Genomic DNA, 18,155 nt, shown 5'->3' with positions numbered 1-18,155 from the left:
ACTGACAAGAATGTGGACCTGATGCTGTATGTGTAAGTCAGGCATGGTAGCACATGGCTTTATTCTCAGTAGTCAGGAGGGCCAGTGTGGGCTATATAAAAAGTTCAAGGCTAGTCTGTGCTACATAGCCAGACCTTGTCTCAAAAAACTATCACTGTAAAAATGGAGAAAAATCCTAAATTTTTTTTTTTTTTTTTTTTTTTTTTTTTTCGAGACAGGGTTTCTCTGTGTAGCTTTGTGCCTTTCCTGGAACTCACTTGGTAGCCCAGGCTGGCCTCAAACTCACAGAGATCCGCCTGGCTCTGCCTCCCGAGTGCTGGGATTAAAAGGCGTGTGCCACCATCACCACCACCACCACCACCACCACCACCACCACCACCACCACCACCTGGCACCTAGTAGTTTCTAATGCAACAAAACATATATTTACTCTATGTTTCAAATATTCCAACTGTAGGAGTTTACCTACAAAAAATAAAAAGATGGATCTTCTAAGCAGGTGTAGTGACACAAGCCTATAACTCAGCACTTAAGAGGCTAAGGCAGAAAGACTGCCACAATTTCAAGGTCAGTGAGGACTAAACAGCAAGTCAGCCAGGGCTACATAGCAAGACCATGACAAAATAATAAACAAACAAACAAATAGAAAATAACAAAAATGCATATATCCACAAAAAGACTTGTTCAAGAATGTGCATAGCAGTTCTATTGATAATCATCAAAATCCAAAAATAGTCAGATAGCCACCTCAGCAGGTGTTTCATTTATAGTAAACTACCACTACATAGCAACACAGATGAATCTCAAAAACATTCTGCTGAGCAAAAGAAACCTTACATCAAACAGTAAATACCAGATGATTCATTCCACTTAAATGCAGTTCCAGAACAGGCAAATCTACTTTATGGGAGGAGGAAAAAAATCTGAACAATGGTTGCACTGGACAGGAAGGAGGAGGTGACTATTAACCCAGAAGGGGCATGAGGTTCATAGAAAAGCTCCCTATCTTTCTCTCCCGCCTCCCTGACTTGCTGGAGAGAATATAAGGCTTCTAGGGCTTCAGGTATGCTAAGCATTCACTGTACCACAAAGCTACATTAAGCTAAATATCTAAATAAGGGTTCTGTTATACAGGTATATTTATTTTTCAGCGAATATAACTTTAATGTTTGTGCATTCCACTGAATGAAGACTTTACACCAAAAGGAAAACACATAACAATTGAGTTTTATATAATGAAACAAATGTGGAAGTTTTTAGGGGAAGTGTACTTTGTCAAAAAAATAAAATGATAGGCAGAGAGAAGAATCAGTAAATGAATAGATAGGTGATAAAACAGGTACAAAAAAAATGTTAAAGTAGGAGCGTAGGCAGTGGGTAAATGAACATCCATTGCAGTATTCTTCCAAGTTTGTTGTATATTTGAAATTTTCACCTAAAAAAACATTAAGTTGGGAGGCTGGAGAGATGGCTCAGTTGTTAAGAGTATTGGTTGCTCTTCCAGAGGACACAAGTTCAACTCCCAGCTCCCAAAAGAGGCTTATACATGTAAGATCCTCTAGTTGCAGAGGATCAATGTCCTCTTTTGCATATTAAGCATGCAAGTGGTGCACAGACATACATGCAGGCAAAGCACCCATACACAAAAAATAAAAATAAACAAGATAAAACAATTAAGATACAAAGTGCGGTGGTGGCACACACCTTTAATCCCAACACTCAGGAGGCAAAGGCAGGCAGATCTCTGTGAGTTCAAGGCCAGCCTGGTCTACAAAGTGAGTTCCAGGACATCGAGGGCTACAAAGAGAAACCCTGTCTCGAAAAACAAAAACAAAAACAAAAAAGGATATAATCTCATATGCCTGAGATCCTGAGTTCAAAAGGGGCATTTTATACAAAGTAAAATGATACAGAGAATAAATGATTTACCCAAAGTCACAAGCCTGCAGTGGAGCAAAGTTCCAGACTTTAGTATACTGGCCTTTCTATTATCCTGTTGCTTTTTCCATAGTAAAATGCCTAGGATTTTCATGTTACCGTAACTGCTCTTGCTGTCTCTTTCTGGCTCTGTCATTTTGTTGAGTTCTAAACATGTCTGTACCCCAACACAAAATTGTAAACTTACTGAAAAATTGAGGGTTTTTTGGTTTTGCTATATATCTTTTTAGCTCAACTGTGTGTTTCTCAAGAATGAACTTTGTAGATGACAGGGCAGTATTGGTGTGTTGCAGTGTCAAATATTAGGTAACCTACAAGTCTTTATAAATCTGTTTCAGGTTTTTATTAAGTATCATATCATTCTGCTCTAATGTACCCATAAATATATCCACCACAACAACCAAAACCATTTACTTGCAGTCTCTGAGTTGGATATATTAAACTTAAATCTTTTTGTACACTGAATTTGATCTTTCATTTGTTCTTCCTTCTTCAGCTGACTTATGGTGCTTTTGCACTGTGAGTTGGATGCAGTTCTGCCTGTCTGCTTTTCCTTAGGAAAAGAGTTCTCTTGGGACAAGTGAAATGGCTCAGTGGGTAAAGGCACCTGCCATCAAGTCTGAGGACCCAAGTTCAATCCTCACGAACCAGATGGTAGAAAACGAACTGACTCTCAAAAGGTGTCCTCTGATGGCCACAAGCATATGCACACATACACACTATATAAATAAATAAAATATAAATGTAATAAAAAAATTTAACAAAAGAACTATCTTCCTTAAGATAACAGGAATGTCACCTCTGCCAGCCTACAGAGACCCAAGACTAAAAGACTCCTAATGTGTACTCACTTATTTCAAGAAAAATGGAAGGAGCCTGAGAAAAGGAAAGAAAAAGAAAGGAAGCAAAAGTAAGAAACCAGATACCCCTAGTGACATATGTATGAAAGACAACTGGTTAAAGCCTTTTATCCTGAGCTACAGATAAAATTCTAAGTGAATCTTATAATAAAGCCATAAAGACTGAGGGCACTGAGGGCTGCCTACTTCCTTCTGCCTGGGTCCTATAGATAGGATTGAAGAGTGGCAACAAATCCATGAGGGGAAACAATACTTAGCTCATTCCAACTCCAAATAAAAGGTAGATGGTTAGATGGTCATACTATGAGTGCTGTTCACACTTTCCATCACTGAAGGTGTGGCTAATCATGTTACCTCCTCTAACTGGTGAAGGTCATAACTAAGAATTTTCAAATATTCTTTAGCTTTTTGATAGCAATCACAGCTATTCTGAAGGCTGAGGCAGTAAGTTCAAGGCCTGTCTGAACTACACATAGTGACTTCAAGGCTACCTTGGACAAATTAATGAGATTCTGTCTTAAAATAAACAGAGTTGAGGTTAGCTCAGTGGTATGTATGTACAGAGAGAGAGAGAGAGAGAGAGAGAGAGAGAGAGAGAGAGAGAGAGAGAGAGAGAGAGAGAGAGAAGAGATATGCAGACATATAGGTATAGTTAATGATACAAAGATATAGCTTTAGCACACATGCAGCCCTAGGTTCAATCTCTAATCTGGGGTGTGAGTGAGAAAGGAGGAGGAGTGTGCCTATTTATATCCTACTGGCCTTTCCAACTATCATGGACAGAGAGGCTGCCTATACATAAGAGTTTTACAGTCTGACAAAGTTTTACAACTTTACAGTTTTATAACTGACAAAATAGCTCAATAAATATTTACTGAATAAATGAAATATCCTGAAAAAAATTTAAAGGCAGGGTCTCTTAATGCCTAGGGTATTTACTGAATAAATGAAATATCCTGAAAAAAATTTAAAGGCAGGGTCTCTTAATGCCTAGGGTAGAGTCAAACTAACTCTGTAGCCAAGAACAGCCTTGAATTTCTGACTCACCTGTCTCTACCTCCCAAGTCCTGGAATTGTAAGCATGAGCTACCACACCCAGCTCCTTAAATAATTTTTAACTGAGTAATTTCTTCTCTAAGGCGATAATAAAAGCTTAGAACTCTCCTCTTCCTTTAGGCACTAATTTCTTCCATTAAACTACTAGGACTTGAAATGTCACTTTCTGTAATCTGTGTACCATGAAAGAAAGTTGTCATACCTAAGTTTGAATACTATTTCTGCCACTATTAGTGGCATAGCTATATGCCATTGAGTAGGTAGCTTCTTTCAGACCAAGTTTCTCTTTTTTAAAATGGGGTAGCATCATCTACTTAACAGGAATGCTCTGAGGATTATTAATAGAGGCAATCTTCACTCAGCAGAGCTCCAATATGTATATATTTTAGTTTGCCAGAATTTAGTTAAACAATACTAATCCAAATAAATACACTACAAACTTCACTGCTAGATCTTCAACCCACATGTAATTACATAAATAATATTTTTAGTGACCAACTAAGGCAATTCTTTCAAAGCTGGTTACTTTCAAAGTCATTAAATAGCTGCTATTCAGTCCATGTACAGACAGCAAAGCATATGATTGAGTTACATCTTTTTCTTCTGGTGACATCTTACAAAAATGAATATTAAGAGGGAACTGGCTAGGCAGGCGGTAGTGGCGCACGCCTTTAATCCTAGCACTCAGGAGGCAGAGCCAGGCGGATCTCTGTGAGTTTGAGGCCAGCCTGGTCCACAGAGTGAGATCCAGGACAGGCACCAAAACTACACAGAGAAACCCTGTCTGGAAAAAACAAAAACAAAAACAAAAAAAAAAAAAAAAAGAGGGAACTGGCCAACAATGGAAATTCCAAACGAATGTAAACAGAGTTGTAAGAGAAACAGGAAACCATGGAAATGTGTTATGGGATATTTGTACACTGTGTGAAGGTGTATTACTCTGACTGGTGTTTAAAAAAAAAAAAAAAAAAAAAGCTCAACAGCCAATAGCTAGGCAGGACTTCTAGGCAGAGAGAGGAAGTAGGAGGAGGAATCTAGGCACAGAAGAGAGATGCGAGGAGACACGGAGGAAGCAGGATAGGCAGTATGTGACAGAATGCAGATGAATAGAAATGGGTTAATTTAAGTTAAAACAGCTAGTTAAGAACAAGCCTAAGCTATAGGCTGAGCTTTCATAATTAATAAAAAGTCTCCGTGTCCCACTGGCTAGCGGGACAGAAAAAGACGCATTACAGAAATGTTGATGCTGCTATCATTTAAGAGGCTAAAAATGTACTGCCTGAGGAACTTAGTTAAGGCAAACTTATCAACATAATGAACACAACAGTTGTGGTGAAAAAAAAAAAAAACTGAAGATAACCCAAAAGAATGATAGTGGCCAACAACAAACAAAACTAAGTCAATTCTAATTAAAGGAACTCTTGGAAATATTTCACAATAAGGAAAGCGCAAAGAATAAAATGCTAAAAGATTGTCCAAACTCAGAAAGGATTTGTCAATGCATAGGAAATACATTCATTCCAATTTATGTGATGAGAAGGCAAGCACTGTTTAAGCTACACTTGATAATAAGTTATTTGACAAAGAAATAAAACACTTGTGTATGTGGTGGCAAGCAGGGGAGCATGTGGAAAGGTCAGAAGACTATTTGTGGGAGTCAATTCTCTCCTACCTTGTAGATTTAGGGAACTGAACTCAGGTCACAAGGCTGGCAGTATGCACTAGGTAAGCAAGCCATCTTCCCAGCCCTGACAACACCTTTTAAAGTTTATAAAACAACTATAACGTTTCTACTATAAATTATAAGACTGCTTTGGGGCCACCAGGCCTGATGAATTGAGTTTGGTCCCTGGAACCCATATGGTAGAAGGAAAGAACTGACTTCTGCAAGTCATCCTCTGACTTCCATACAATGTAGCATGTATACATCCCTTCTGCCACATAAACAAACAAAATATTATTAGCCAGTTTTATCTTGTATTGTTATTTGTACAGTTCCATACAAAATAGGAACCACTTATCCCCATAACTTTTAGCACAGCAAGGGGCTTATTATTTCTTACCTAAAGAGACTCTCTTCCTTTCCCCGGTCCTTCTAATCTTTTCAAATAAAAAGAAGTTTGAATCAACAGGGACTGATAGCTTTTAGCTGGGCAATGGCTGTGAATGCCTTTGATCCCAGCACTTGGGAGGCAGAGTCAGGGAGATCCCTGAGTTCAAGGCCAGCCTAATCTACAGAGTGAGTTCCAAGACAGCCAAGGCTACACAGAGAAACCCTATCTTAAAAAAAAAAAAAAAAAAAAAAAAGCTGGGCGGTGGTGTCGCACACCTTTAATCCCAGCACTCGGGAGGCAGAGCCAAGCGGATCTTTGTGAGTTCAAGGCCAGCCTGGTTTACAAAGTGAGTTTCAGGAAAGGCGCAAAGCTATGCAGAGAAACCCTGTCTCGAAAAACAAAACAAAACAAAAAAGAGATTGCCAGATAGATAGATAGATAGATAGATATACAAATTTATTAAAAAAGAAGACAGCTTTTTTCAGGACTGAACGTTATCACTGCCACATCTGTGGTTCCCCAAACTCAATTATTATCCAAAATACACACTGTAATGCTGAAAGATGGCTGAATAACTTGAACGGTCATTTCAGTTTGTCTTTTGTGATAATATAGGACTTCATATCTGTTCTTCCCCCTTGAATGCAAGGGCAAAACAGTAAGTGTAATAAAAGCAATGATGGAGAAGCAAAAGTGCATAATAGATTTAGAATACAACCTCAACCTGAATACTCTTTCAGTACAACTCAGTGCCACTTGGGATAAATTATATCTTGGATTGGAGACATGGCTCAGCCATTAAAGGCTAGGCTCACAACCAAAAATACAAGAAATACATGCTCTTTCCAGGGATTTTGGCTCACTCCTGCGATCCTAGCACTTGGGATGCTAAGACAAGAAGAGTACAAAGAGTTTGAGGTCAGCCTGGCCTACATACACATTGAACATCTGGAGTGTCTGAGCTACAGAAACCCTTTCACAAAACAAAACTAAACAAAAATTAAAAATAAATGAACATTTCAAGTTCTTAATCTGTGAAATGAGCATAATAACACCTTTAGAGAATTATTGTAAAACTCAAGAGGTAAAATGTATCAAAGGTTTAGCAAATTATGGTACACAGTGAGTACTTAGATAATAAATATTATTATCCTTGATAATACTACCATTAAAACTCACTAATGTAAATATTATAGAGCTACACTCTTCAGGAGTATATATGTATTAATTATCTTTTGCTCTCTTGTTTATTTTGTTTTTGTTTTTGTTGTTTTGTTTTTGAGAAAGCGTTTCATGTAGAAGAGTCTGGACTTGAATTCCTGCTCCCACCTCCCACGTGCTGGAATTATAGACATGTGCCAACACACTCAGTTTTTTAAATCTGTGTATTATTCAAAGGCCAAATCCTCACACTTTAAATTATGGTAGATATCCACCACTATGTTATACGGTCAGACAATGTGACTCAACCTCTTTCAGGTCATTTTTCTCCCAAAGTACGTACACAAAGAGTTGCCAACACATTCATTTACCCTCTTCACGCAACCCTTCTGATTGCTATGTCAAAAGCTTCCTTCAGTCTACTCAGTTTCCTCTTCTGAGGACATGAAGAAGTAAAGCCATTTCCCATTTCTCAGAGCTATTTGCCAAAATACTAGTATCTTCCTCTCTCACAGTTCACATGACTCAACTGCCAGTTTTCTCTTTTGATTCTAATCTAAAACCTTAGTGTCTGAACTGAAAGTCTTGATTCCCTATGGAGATTAATAAAACTGAATAAGGCTAGTACCTTTACAGTTCCTCTTCAAATAAACGACTTATGTGAGCAATGCCTGTTTTAGTACTTTGAGTGACAAAAAGCTCTTGCTCCCTTTACCCCCATGCCAACTTGTTCCAAGACAGAATCACTGGTTAGAAGGTTTTTCCTCGTGTTGAAGCAAAAATCTTTCCCCTTACAGTTATTTTCTTCCACCCACTGCACTTGGTTCTACATTCTAGAGAAAGTGAGTGAACTTCAAGCCCATCCAATATCTAAAGACTCCTAAGAGGGGAAAAATAAAAAGCTACACACTTCTAGTTCAGAGAACATGATTGTAAGTCTCCCTGGTGGTCATGAGCCTCTGATATTCTTGCCAAAACTATCTAAAAACGAACTGGCAAAGTGCTTCCTTGGCCAATGTTTGGGTTGCCAAGTAATTACCCTATAAATGATTACTTTGTCTGTTTTCTCCTTTACTGTATAAAAACTATTCATTTAAACTAGTAGTTCAGAAAAAGTGATGCTCAATCTAAATCATGGTCTCAAGGGCATGGGACTAGCATCCTCAAAACTGCAAGACTTTCTGCCGGTTTATCTGGCATGAAACTCGCCCTGGAGAAGGACTCAAGAATGGGAATGTTAGCTAAGAAGAGTTTTGCCTCACGGCCTAGTAAAGTGGGTCCATTCAAAAGAAGGCAGTAGCAACCAAAGACTATTTATTCTCTGCTTCTTGCCAGAAACAAAGAAACAAACAAAAAGAATGATAAAACACTGTGCTCTCAAAAGCTGGCCAAACTGGAAGTGGCAGATTACTTTCTAACCTGGTAGGAATAATCATCTAGGAATCTCTCTCTCTCTCTCTCTCTCTCTCTCTCTCTCTCTCTCTCTCTCTCTCTCTCACACACACACACACACACACACACACACACACACACACACACACACACACGAGAGAGAGACAGAGAGAGACAGAGAGACAGAGACAGAGAGACAGAGAGACAGAGATAGACAGAGACAGACAGAGACAGAGAGACAGACAGAGACAGAGACTGACAGAGACACAGAACAGCAGCCAATCGCGGATTCAGAAGGTGCATTCATGGAAAGAAGTGTCCTCAGATGACCATTAAGCCCCCAGCACGTCTGATAAGCTAGACGTAGAGGGGAGCAAGGAGACTTAGTCTCTGGTGCTCTTGGGAGAGTGGCTGGAGCAGGAAGGTAGTGACTAGGTGCTCAGGCTTTCCACTTCTGGTGCAAGATGAACAGCGATCGCTGGCACTTGCAGACCCCGGGGTAGGGGTGACAGTGGGGGTGGGGTGGGCGGGGGGCTTCGGCTATGAGAAACGGTAACTGTTCCCTGGAGGTGAGCGAGGTCTAAGGAGAACGGAGAGAGGAAGGGAAGGGCCCCGAAGAGTTTCCCAGACGGGGGGGAGGATGAAGCCAGTAAGCGTCCCCTTCGTGCCCGGCTGGCTAGCTGAGGCGGGTAGCAGCAGTCGGGCTGGCGTCCCAGGGCCCGCGTGACAGAGACCTCCTCAGCCCCGACCTCAAGACGGGCAGCGCCCGGCCCGGCCGCAGCGGCTCAGGTAGGAACTCCCGTTCCCAGCCGCGCGCCTCACTCTCTCCTCGGAGGTCCAGGCGCGGCTCCCACGTCCCTTCCGTCCCCGACCTGAAGGCCCCCTGAAGCCAGCCCCGGCACAACGGGCGGCCTCGCCGGCTCCCCGGCTTCCCCCGGCCACGCACGCCCGGCTGCCGCTCCCGGGCCCGGCCTGGAGCCTCCGCTCGCGGCCAGGTTCGCCCTCCGCGTTCTCCACACGCCGCGTCGCCCCTCCGCGCGCGCCCTCGCTCCCGGCCTCAGGCCCCACTCACAGAACTCAGCGATGAACAGGGTCACCGCATAGTTCTCCTCACACCAGTCCAAGGTGGAGGTCGTGGGGCCCCAGTAGCCTTCGCGGTCCCCAGCCGGAGCCATCGCGCCGCCGCCCCACACTCTACGCGGCCGCTCCCGGGCCGGCTCAGGCAAAGCGCGCTCTCCCGCGCCCTCCCCCTGAACCAGAAGGGCGGGGGCGGGGCCAGAGGCGTCACTGAACCTGCCCCGCGACAGGCCCCGCCCACCGCGCCTCCGGACCGCCTCTCCCTTCTGCACAGCCCCGCCCACCGCGTCCAGGGCAGGCGCACAGGACCTAGCCTGGTGTTTCGGGGGTGACCCGGTTGTCCCTGGGCCCCGGGGAGTAGTGATCAGCGGGAGGAGCTGGGAAAGCGGGGAGCCCGGCCGATCTTTACACGCCCGTGGCGCAAGGTTGGAGGCGTCTAGCACCCTCTTTTCGGTCTGGATGGGACCAAGCCTCTATTAGTGTGTGGGCGGTCTGGTTTCACTGGGGCGAGTGTGAGATGAAACCTTTCTTGGGCAAGCCCAGGACTAGATTAAACTTGCACAATGAGGCACCTCAGCATCTAACTCTGGCCGCAGGCCTCAAAGGAGGAGACTAAAAAGAGCACACCTAGCCAGCTCTGGCGATTCCCGGGAAGTCACTCTGAGTGTCCTGTGGAGACAAAAGAAAGGGGGCAACAACTCAGAATGGACAGACTAAAAAATAGATGTTGGCATCCTTTAAAAATATACACTGGCCTGGCGGTGGAGGCACACGCACTCGGGAGGCAGAACCAGGCGGATCTCCGTGAGTTCGAGGGCAGCCTGGTCTAGAGAGCGAGATCCAGGACAGGCACCAAAACTACACGGAGAAACCCTGTCTCGAAAATAAATAAATAAATAAATAAACAAATAAATAAACAAACAAACAAATAGATAAATAATAAATAAATAATAAATAAATAAAAAGTAAATAAGTAAGTAAATAAACAAATAGATAAATAAACAAACAAATAGATTAATTAATTAATTAATTAGATAGATAGATAAAAATAAAAGTTTGTGACTTCCCTTTGGGTGTCTATGAATAACATTTTCTGCCTTCTTAAGTGAGACTTACTCCCTTGTCAACCACTAACCTCCCGCTGCTTCCAACATCAGGACTGGAAGACACCTCAGTGGATTTGACTAAAGACATTCTGCATGTGAAGCCGGCAGCCTGAGTCTTATCTCAGGAACTTTGTAAAAATGCAAGGAGAAAACTGACTTCATAAAGTTGTCCTCTGACCTCCTTACAGGCAACACACACACACACACACACACACACACACACACACACACAAATAATCATAATAATAAGGAAAAATTTAAAAATAATAGACATATCTTGTTGCTTTTTGTGCTCAGTTCCAGCAACTCTCTCCAGGTTATGAAGATAGATGGTGCTCAGCTCCCATAGTCCTTCCTTTGCTCCTGAATTAGGCCAGCTCCCCACTGTTCCTTTAAAACCCAGCTCCCTGAAGACCTCCCTAACTCTCACACCCAAGAGCCCCGTTATCCTTCATTCTTATCCTACAGTCATGCCGCTTGAATGGAGACCTTGCTTTCTATACTTTGTGATCCAGCCTGCACGGTTCTACCTGGCCACACTATATGAAACAAAGAGCACAGATCAAGGATTATACCATTGCTATTTTCTAAGGGAGTCAGATAAGCCATGACCAAAAGGAAAAAGAAAAAGGAGAGATGCACATCATTAGTCACAATGGGATGCCACTCAAATAGGTTTATCAGAGGTAATCCACTGTAAGTCAAGGTACATCTTGTATTTGCTTTTTAAAAAAGTATTAGTTAAGCCAGGTGGTGGTGGTGAACGCCTTTAATCCCAGCACTCGAGAGGTAGAGGCAGGCAGATCTGTGAGTTTGAGGGCAGCCTGGTCTATAGAGCTAGTTCCAGGACAGCCAGGGATACACAGAGAAACCCTGTCTCAAAAAACCAAAAAAGAAAGAAAGAAAGAAAAGAAGAAAGACATTCCATAGTCTATTTTTTTCTCCATATGAAATATGAATGACACCTGAAGTTTATCTTTGGCCTGCATACACATATTTATGCACACATACCAGCACATACACTCACACAAGATCATGTTACGTGGGAACTGGCAAAAATGAATTGAACCTCTACTAGAAACCAGGACTTGAGCTCAAGGTTGGGGACACAGAGGAGAATAGCAAAGCTCCTGGTTTTTAACCTGATACTAATTTAACTGCCAAAATGAAATGTGGCAAGACACCCTGACCAAGTGAGCTAGCAAATTCATTTTGCAGTAAACGCTTAATAAACATGTGTCAAATAGTTTTGTAGACAATTGAAGAAGACAAAACAAATATACATACCCCATGGGTCCAAATAACTGTAACAAGCATAGCACCTAATGCTTACAAACATGTACTCTGCTCCTAGATAGTTTTGAAATGTAGCAGTCCCACAAGTCAAGTACTGCTTGTATTATCAAATACTTCCTTGATCCATATGGTGAAACTGACCTGGCGAATTAGAAATTTCTCCGTAGGGTACACACAGATAACACGCATCTGACCTGAGGCTGGAACCTAGGCATTCTAGCGTGAGGGTCATATTTGGATCTCCTATGCGTAGCCGATCTAGGAGCTCAGAGGAAGGGGCTATGATCTGAGCAGACGAGAGGACTGTGGGCCCTCTAAGGGCCAGCACTGTGTTGGGTTTCACGCTCCACCTTGTATGGAGACTTGGCAGACCTGCAAGGACAATTCCGTTTGGAGCCCAAAGGGTTTTAAGCAAGAGATTGGTGTGGATATATTTGATGAAGGGAAGGCAGATAACATTGATGTGGGTACATTTGCCAAAGGGAAGGCAGATAACATTGATGGGATACATTTACCAAAGAGAGGGCACATCAACCGGGCAAGACCTGAAGTTCTTGAACTGATGAACAGCACTGCTGATGAGGAAGGGGCACATTTTCCACGTTATTAGCACACAGAAACCAACAGGACTTGTAAGGAACTTGAAGGAAGGATTAAGACAGAGGAACAAGACAGGGAGTTGGGCTCTGGCCGTTCCCAGCTGCTGGAAAAAGCAGAAGATAAATCTGGCTGCTGTGAGTTGGGCAGTCTGTAAGAGAATGTGTGGAGAGACATTTCTGGGCAAGAAAACAGCCTGCAAGGGCTTGAAAGGGCAAGAGAAAGGCGAGCAGAATGAGGCATTTCGCGTGGTGTGCTTGTGTGCGGAGGTGGGGGCAGGGCAAGAACAACTGTTGGTCTGAGGGCTGAAAGCTCTGGCCTAAGGTACTGTAAGGAGACCCTTGCTGCATAACCTAGCAAGAACAGAAGCGGGAGGGGGAAAAGAGAATAAAATGTCCAAATCTGTAGGCTAGGCAGAATAGGTTTCCAGGCTATAGTGGGGCAAGATGGGGAGGAGAGAAGAATCCGGCAAGCCGAGGGACTGTGGCAATGATCTTGACAAAGGCTGGCCCGGTCATGTTAAGTTGCAACACAGTCCTGGGCAATTCTTGCACCAGCATTCCAGGACAGACCTCCAGGGCTCGCTGATTTGTGAGAAAAAGAAGAGAACAGAGGAACAGAGGTTCCCAGATCAGCTCCTGAGCCGCAAATGTGCCACCCTGGGAGATAATCTCTACACAGGACTGTTGCTGGAGAATTTCTCTCCAGCTCCCGCCACCAAGTCCCGCCAGTCCCAGAGCCCACTTATAAAATAAACACACAAACTCTTACATTATTTAAACTGCTTGGCCATTAGCTCAGGCCTGTCACTGTCTAGCTCTTACTCTTATATTTAGCCCATTTCTATTAATCTTTACTTTGCCACATGGCTCATGGCTTACTGGTACCTTACATCTTCCTTGTCCTGGCGGCGGCTCCAGGCAGTCTCTCTCTTCCCTTCCTGTTCCCTCACAGGACCGGAGCTTGCAAACCTTTGGTTAGGCACCTTGAATGTGATAACAAAATAACATCTCAGGGGGGTGAGTATTCACCAAACAACCCCAAATGGATTGTTTCATTTTGAATGGGATTATAGAAATGTCAACAATATGAAAACAATATAAGAATTCTTGCCCTGTGAACAGGAACGCCTCCTCTCAACATCGCCTGGGAGCCAGCCCTCTCAGTCTCTGAACTCGTAAGGACCATTTACATGTGTGTACATTTCGGTGCCTGTTCTTCACATGCACCTCAGAGCTGCCAGTTACTGCCTCGATGCTGGCTTGAATCTCAATCTCTAACCCACATCTGTCTCCAGGGCTGTAGCTCTTGAACCAATTAAGATCATGTTTTTGTTACAAATGACCAAAAAAAAAAAAAAAAATAGTTCCAGCACCTTAACTAAAGAAAGGATTTTTTAACTGGGCCTGGTAGCACACACCTTTAATCCCAGCACTCGGGAGGCAGAGGCAGGCAAATCTCTGCGAGTTCAAGGCCAGCCAGGTCTACAGAGCGAGTTTCAGAACAGCAAGGGTGATTACGCAGAGAAATCCAAAACAAAACAAAAAAAAAGGATTTTTTTTTTTCTCTCGAGTAGTAAACAGCCCAAGTTCCTACCTCAGCTGCCTAGTGCAGAGTGTCTTCTTGGTCTCAGGATAGGGCTTTCAGCCCCTTGGTCACAAGATCACTACTGCTTGTCCAAGCATCCAACTGTGATGTGGCAGGAGGAAGGAAGGGCAAGCATAGGGACAAAGAGCACATACCAGGCTGGGCCTGTTCTTTGTTATCAGGAAAACAATATCCTTTCCAGAACCTTCACCCGAGGATATCCATTTAGAACTATTTGGCCAGAAGCACCCGTGGGAGCTCAGAGACAATGACAGAGAGTCTGGGGAGACCAGCAGAAGTGTCTAGGAGAGAGTTTGAACTGAGTTGTCACCCCCAAACAAAACCGACACCTGCTAGGGAAGAGCTCATCCAGATGACCTTCTGAGCAGTTCCATCGGTATTTCACAAGGCTCTCCAATTCAGTGTGCTTTAAAACTGACCTGCCGTTCCCCTGTACACCGGCTTCTCCGCCAGTGGTTTCTTTACTATGGTGCTGAAATGCAGAGCCATCGACTCAGTTTGCTGATGAAAAAAGGTATGATTGACAGCCAGTTCTCCCATCCTGTCACATCCAATCAGTGACCAGCTCCTGTGGATTTCCTCTCTGTCCATTCCCTCCCCCCTCAGTGCAAGCCCCCATTGCCTGTATGCTAACAACCCCGAAGAAAGCCTTGTCTTGCCCCATCTCACAATGTGATGGCTGCCAGAGGACCTGTTCTTAAACTCAAACGATCAACATCCTCCAAGTACTAACTGTGATTTTCCACCACCCACAGAATGAAGTCCAAACCTTCTGACAGGACCCGCAAGGCTTTGTCACCTGGTCCCTGCCAACCTCTAAGACCTTCTCATCACATTTCTAAAATATTCCTTCTCCCTTAGAAAAGGTCTCTTGGTCCTCCTCTTACTCCTGGGCATGTGGGCATTGCCCCTTAACCTCCAATCTCCCCCTTTTCTTTCTTCATTCCACACCTTCATTGCTGACTTTTTCTGAATTCCAGGTCTCCACTTAGACCTGGCTTCCTGAGGAGACTCCTGATTCCTCAGGAAATTCCCTCTCTGCACTGTGATCATCTGTCTCCTGTGTTCCTCACCAAAAGGATCACCTGCCCTCAAACTTCCCAGCAAACCTGAAGAAACAGACTGCCCATGGAGTGTATGCCTTGAATAGCATGGGTCATTATGAGACGTATGATCTCCAGAAACTCAGAACCAGGCTCCAGGTGACCTCAGGACAAAAAAAAGTGTCTTGGTCCTCGTGTGTTCCCAGTACCCAGCACAGTACTGCCGCCAAGTTAACCACCTGTCTACCTCCAGACCTTTGGTCTTACTCTGCTCTGTGTTGTCTACAAAAAACAGTGACAACTAGTTACAGGGTAGCACACTGATATCAGACTTACCAACTGATCAATCAGCCAGTCTCTTCCAATACTCGTTGTGATCCTCCTGCCTCTATAGCCCAAGTGCTGGGATTACAGCCAAGTGCTACTTGCCTCTTTTAATTCATCCTGGGGCTTGAACCCAGGGTCTTGTGCATGCTAGGCAAGCATTCTGTCAACTACACTACAGTCCCCAACAATGCCTTTTATTATTGCTGAGATTTCCTCCAGCTCTATACTTTTTAGCTCCTTCACCTAAAATTGACAGATACTAGCAGCACCCTATTAAGAAGATTACTGTTAGGAGTAAGTATGATAATGAGTTTCAAGCACTAAGGAAAATGTTTTATCCAATAGCAAGAATTCAATATACAGTGACTCATATTATTATTTCTACTATTAAAACTATTGTTCATGGAATATTTGTTGAATTCTAGCCAGGGATTTGAATGAACATATGTAGATGCATAATTTCATTTACTTCTCCAAGAAAATGTAAGTATCACCATCCTCATTTTTTTAAAGATTTGTGTGTGTGTGTGTGTGTGTGTGTGTGTGTGTGTGTGTGTGTGTGTGTTTGCACATGTGTGCAAATACCTGAAAAGGGCATCCCCTGGAGCTGGAGTTACAGGTGGTTGTGGGCCACCCTATATGGTTGCTGGGAACTGAACTCAGGCCCTGTGCTCTTAACCACTGAGTCACTCTTCATTTTACAAATAAGAAAATCAGGGCACAGAGAGGCAAAGTTTTTCCCATTGGGTTAGCAGAGAGGAGCAGGTAGAAAAGACTGTGAGCAGCAGTGGGGTAGGGCCAGAGGTTACACCTCCACACCGCTGCCTGAAGCATCTTTGGATTCTTTCCAGAGGCCTCCACTAGGTGAGGCTGCGATGCTTGACTTCACTGTAATAAATGATCTCAGGACAGTATGAGGCTGAGTTTGAGTTTAAATACTTACTAGGAAGGTATGTTAACACACAGTAAAGCACAATGGTTAGTAGAAAGATGCCCAGGAAAAGGACAAGACATACTTGAGGAACAGCCCCAGTCAAGTGTCTTAGCAGCTTCAGTTTGGAGGATCTTGGAGGCCTGTGGAATGGTATTGTTCAAAGGGTTCCTAAGGGACCTTCTTTCTTTTCCTTTTTTGATAAATGAGATTATTGGCTGGCATTAGAGGTACCTTAGATAGGATCACAATATGATAGAGTTTTAAAAAAAAGACATAAGGAGCTGGGCCATGGTGGCATATACCTTTAATCCCAGCACTCAGAAGGCAGAGGCAGGTGGATCTCTGTGAGTTTGAGGCCAGCCTGGTCTACAGAGCAAGTTCCAGAATAGCCAGGGATTCACAGAGAAACCCTGTCTGGAAAAACCACAAAAACAAAAAATAGCGATGCTTTGGGGTCCAGAACTGCTCCATCTTGAGCCATCCCTGCCTCCTGCTGCCCGTCACCACCTGCCTCTCTGGCTTCTTGATTGCCTGGGATTTACCCTTTCAGGGACTTTTGACTCGTACTGCCTTCTGGTTCAGAGTCTAGCAAGCTGGACATTTGCACAGTCTGGCCCGCAGTTCCTCTCACTCCCATAGTGGGTTCACCAGCTCTCAAGTGCAGCTGAGCCCCAACCTAGAGCCAAGTTAGTTCTGGATCCTTGCTGAGCAGAATCTGCACTTGAACTGCATTGCCCTGTCCAACTCTGGCTAGGGTAGAGCCTGAGCCATGGGAAGGCAGAGGTCAGCAGCCCATGTACCATCTTGCCAGCCAGGCCCTGCCAGCTCTCTCTGTCTACTTCAGAGCCATGTATGCCCTGTGGTGAGATGTGCAATCTCAGCCTAGCTATTGCAAACCTCAGCCAAAAACAAAGTGTTCACAGGACACCACAAATTCCCGATTATAAAAGGGCAGGAGAGGTGACTCTTCAGGTAAAGGTACTTGCCACCAAGCTGACAACCTAACCCCTGGGACCCACATAGTAGAAGAAGAATCCCAACTTGTGTGCTGTCGTACATGCACATAAACACATGTAATAAAAAAATGGGGGGGGGGCAGTTCAGGATAGGATTTCCTGTGCAGTCCTGGTTGTTCTGAAACTCACTCTGTAAACCAGGCTGGCCTTGAACTCTGTCTCTGCTTCCAAATATTGGAATTAAAGGTGTGTGCCACCACTGCCCAGACCAAAAAAAACCCAAAAAACTCAAAAACTCATCTCAGCTTTTTTTTTTTTTTCTCATTGATGGCGATCAAACCCAGAGCCTTGTGAAATAAGGCATACGCACTGCCACGGCATGATACCCTCAGCACTTCCCTTTGTAGCATCAAGAGCTTGTCAATCACCTGAGTCCTATCACTACTATGAGATCTGCGTTCACTGACTTAAAAGATGTGTGTGATGTGGCATATGATTCTGATAAACTCAGAAGGTTGGTTACAAAGCTACGTAGAATGTAGTTGCATCTTTAAACACACACACACACACACACACACACACACACACACACACACACAGAAAGAGAGAGAGAGACAGAGACAGAGAGGTATTTATGGGAAATAGTGTTAGGGGTAATTTTCATTATTTAATGTATTTGATAAATAGTCCGTTATATTTTAATTACTTTTTAGAGTTAGAATTTAAAAAATACACAGGTTTAAAAATTCA

The 18,155-nt window shown here is 43.6% G+C and overlaps 1 protein-coding gene across 1 annotated transcript in view; it reads right to left on the bottom strand.

Annotated features, from left to right (window-relative positions):
* The window catches only part of Acer3 (alkaline ceramidase 3), a 92,578-nt gene extending 82,872 nt beyond the window's left edge, over positions 1–9,706 (bottom strand). Inside the window, exon 1 of the mRNA XM_059270837.1 lies at positions 9,534–9,706. Within this exon, the coding sequence (XP_059126820.1) occupies positions 9,534–9,636 (103 nt within the window). The 5' untranslated portion in view covers positions 9,637–9,706. The remainder of the gene's footprint in view (positions 1–9,533) is intronic.
* Positions 9,707–18,155: the final 8,449 nt, after the last annotated feature.

Source organism: Peromyscus eremicus, chromosome 1 (assembly GCF_949786415.1).
Source record: "Peromyscus eremicus chromosome 1, PerEre_H2_v1, whole genome shotgun sequence".
Lineage (NCBI taxonomy): Eukaryota > Metazoa > Chordata > Mammalia > Rodentia > Cricetidae > Peromyscus > Peromyscus eremicus.
Note: the sequence above shows the minus strand (reverse complement) of the source record. Positions and strands in the feature narration are given on the sequence as shown.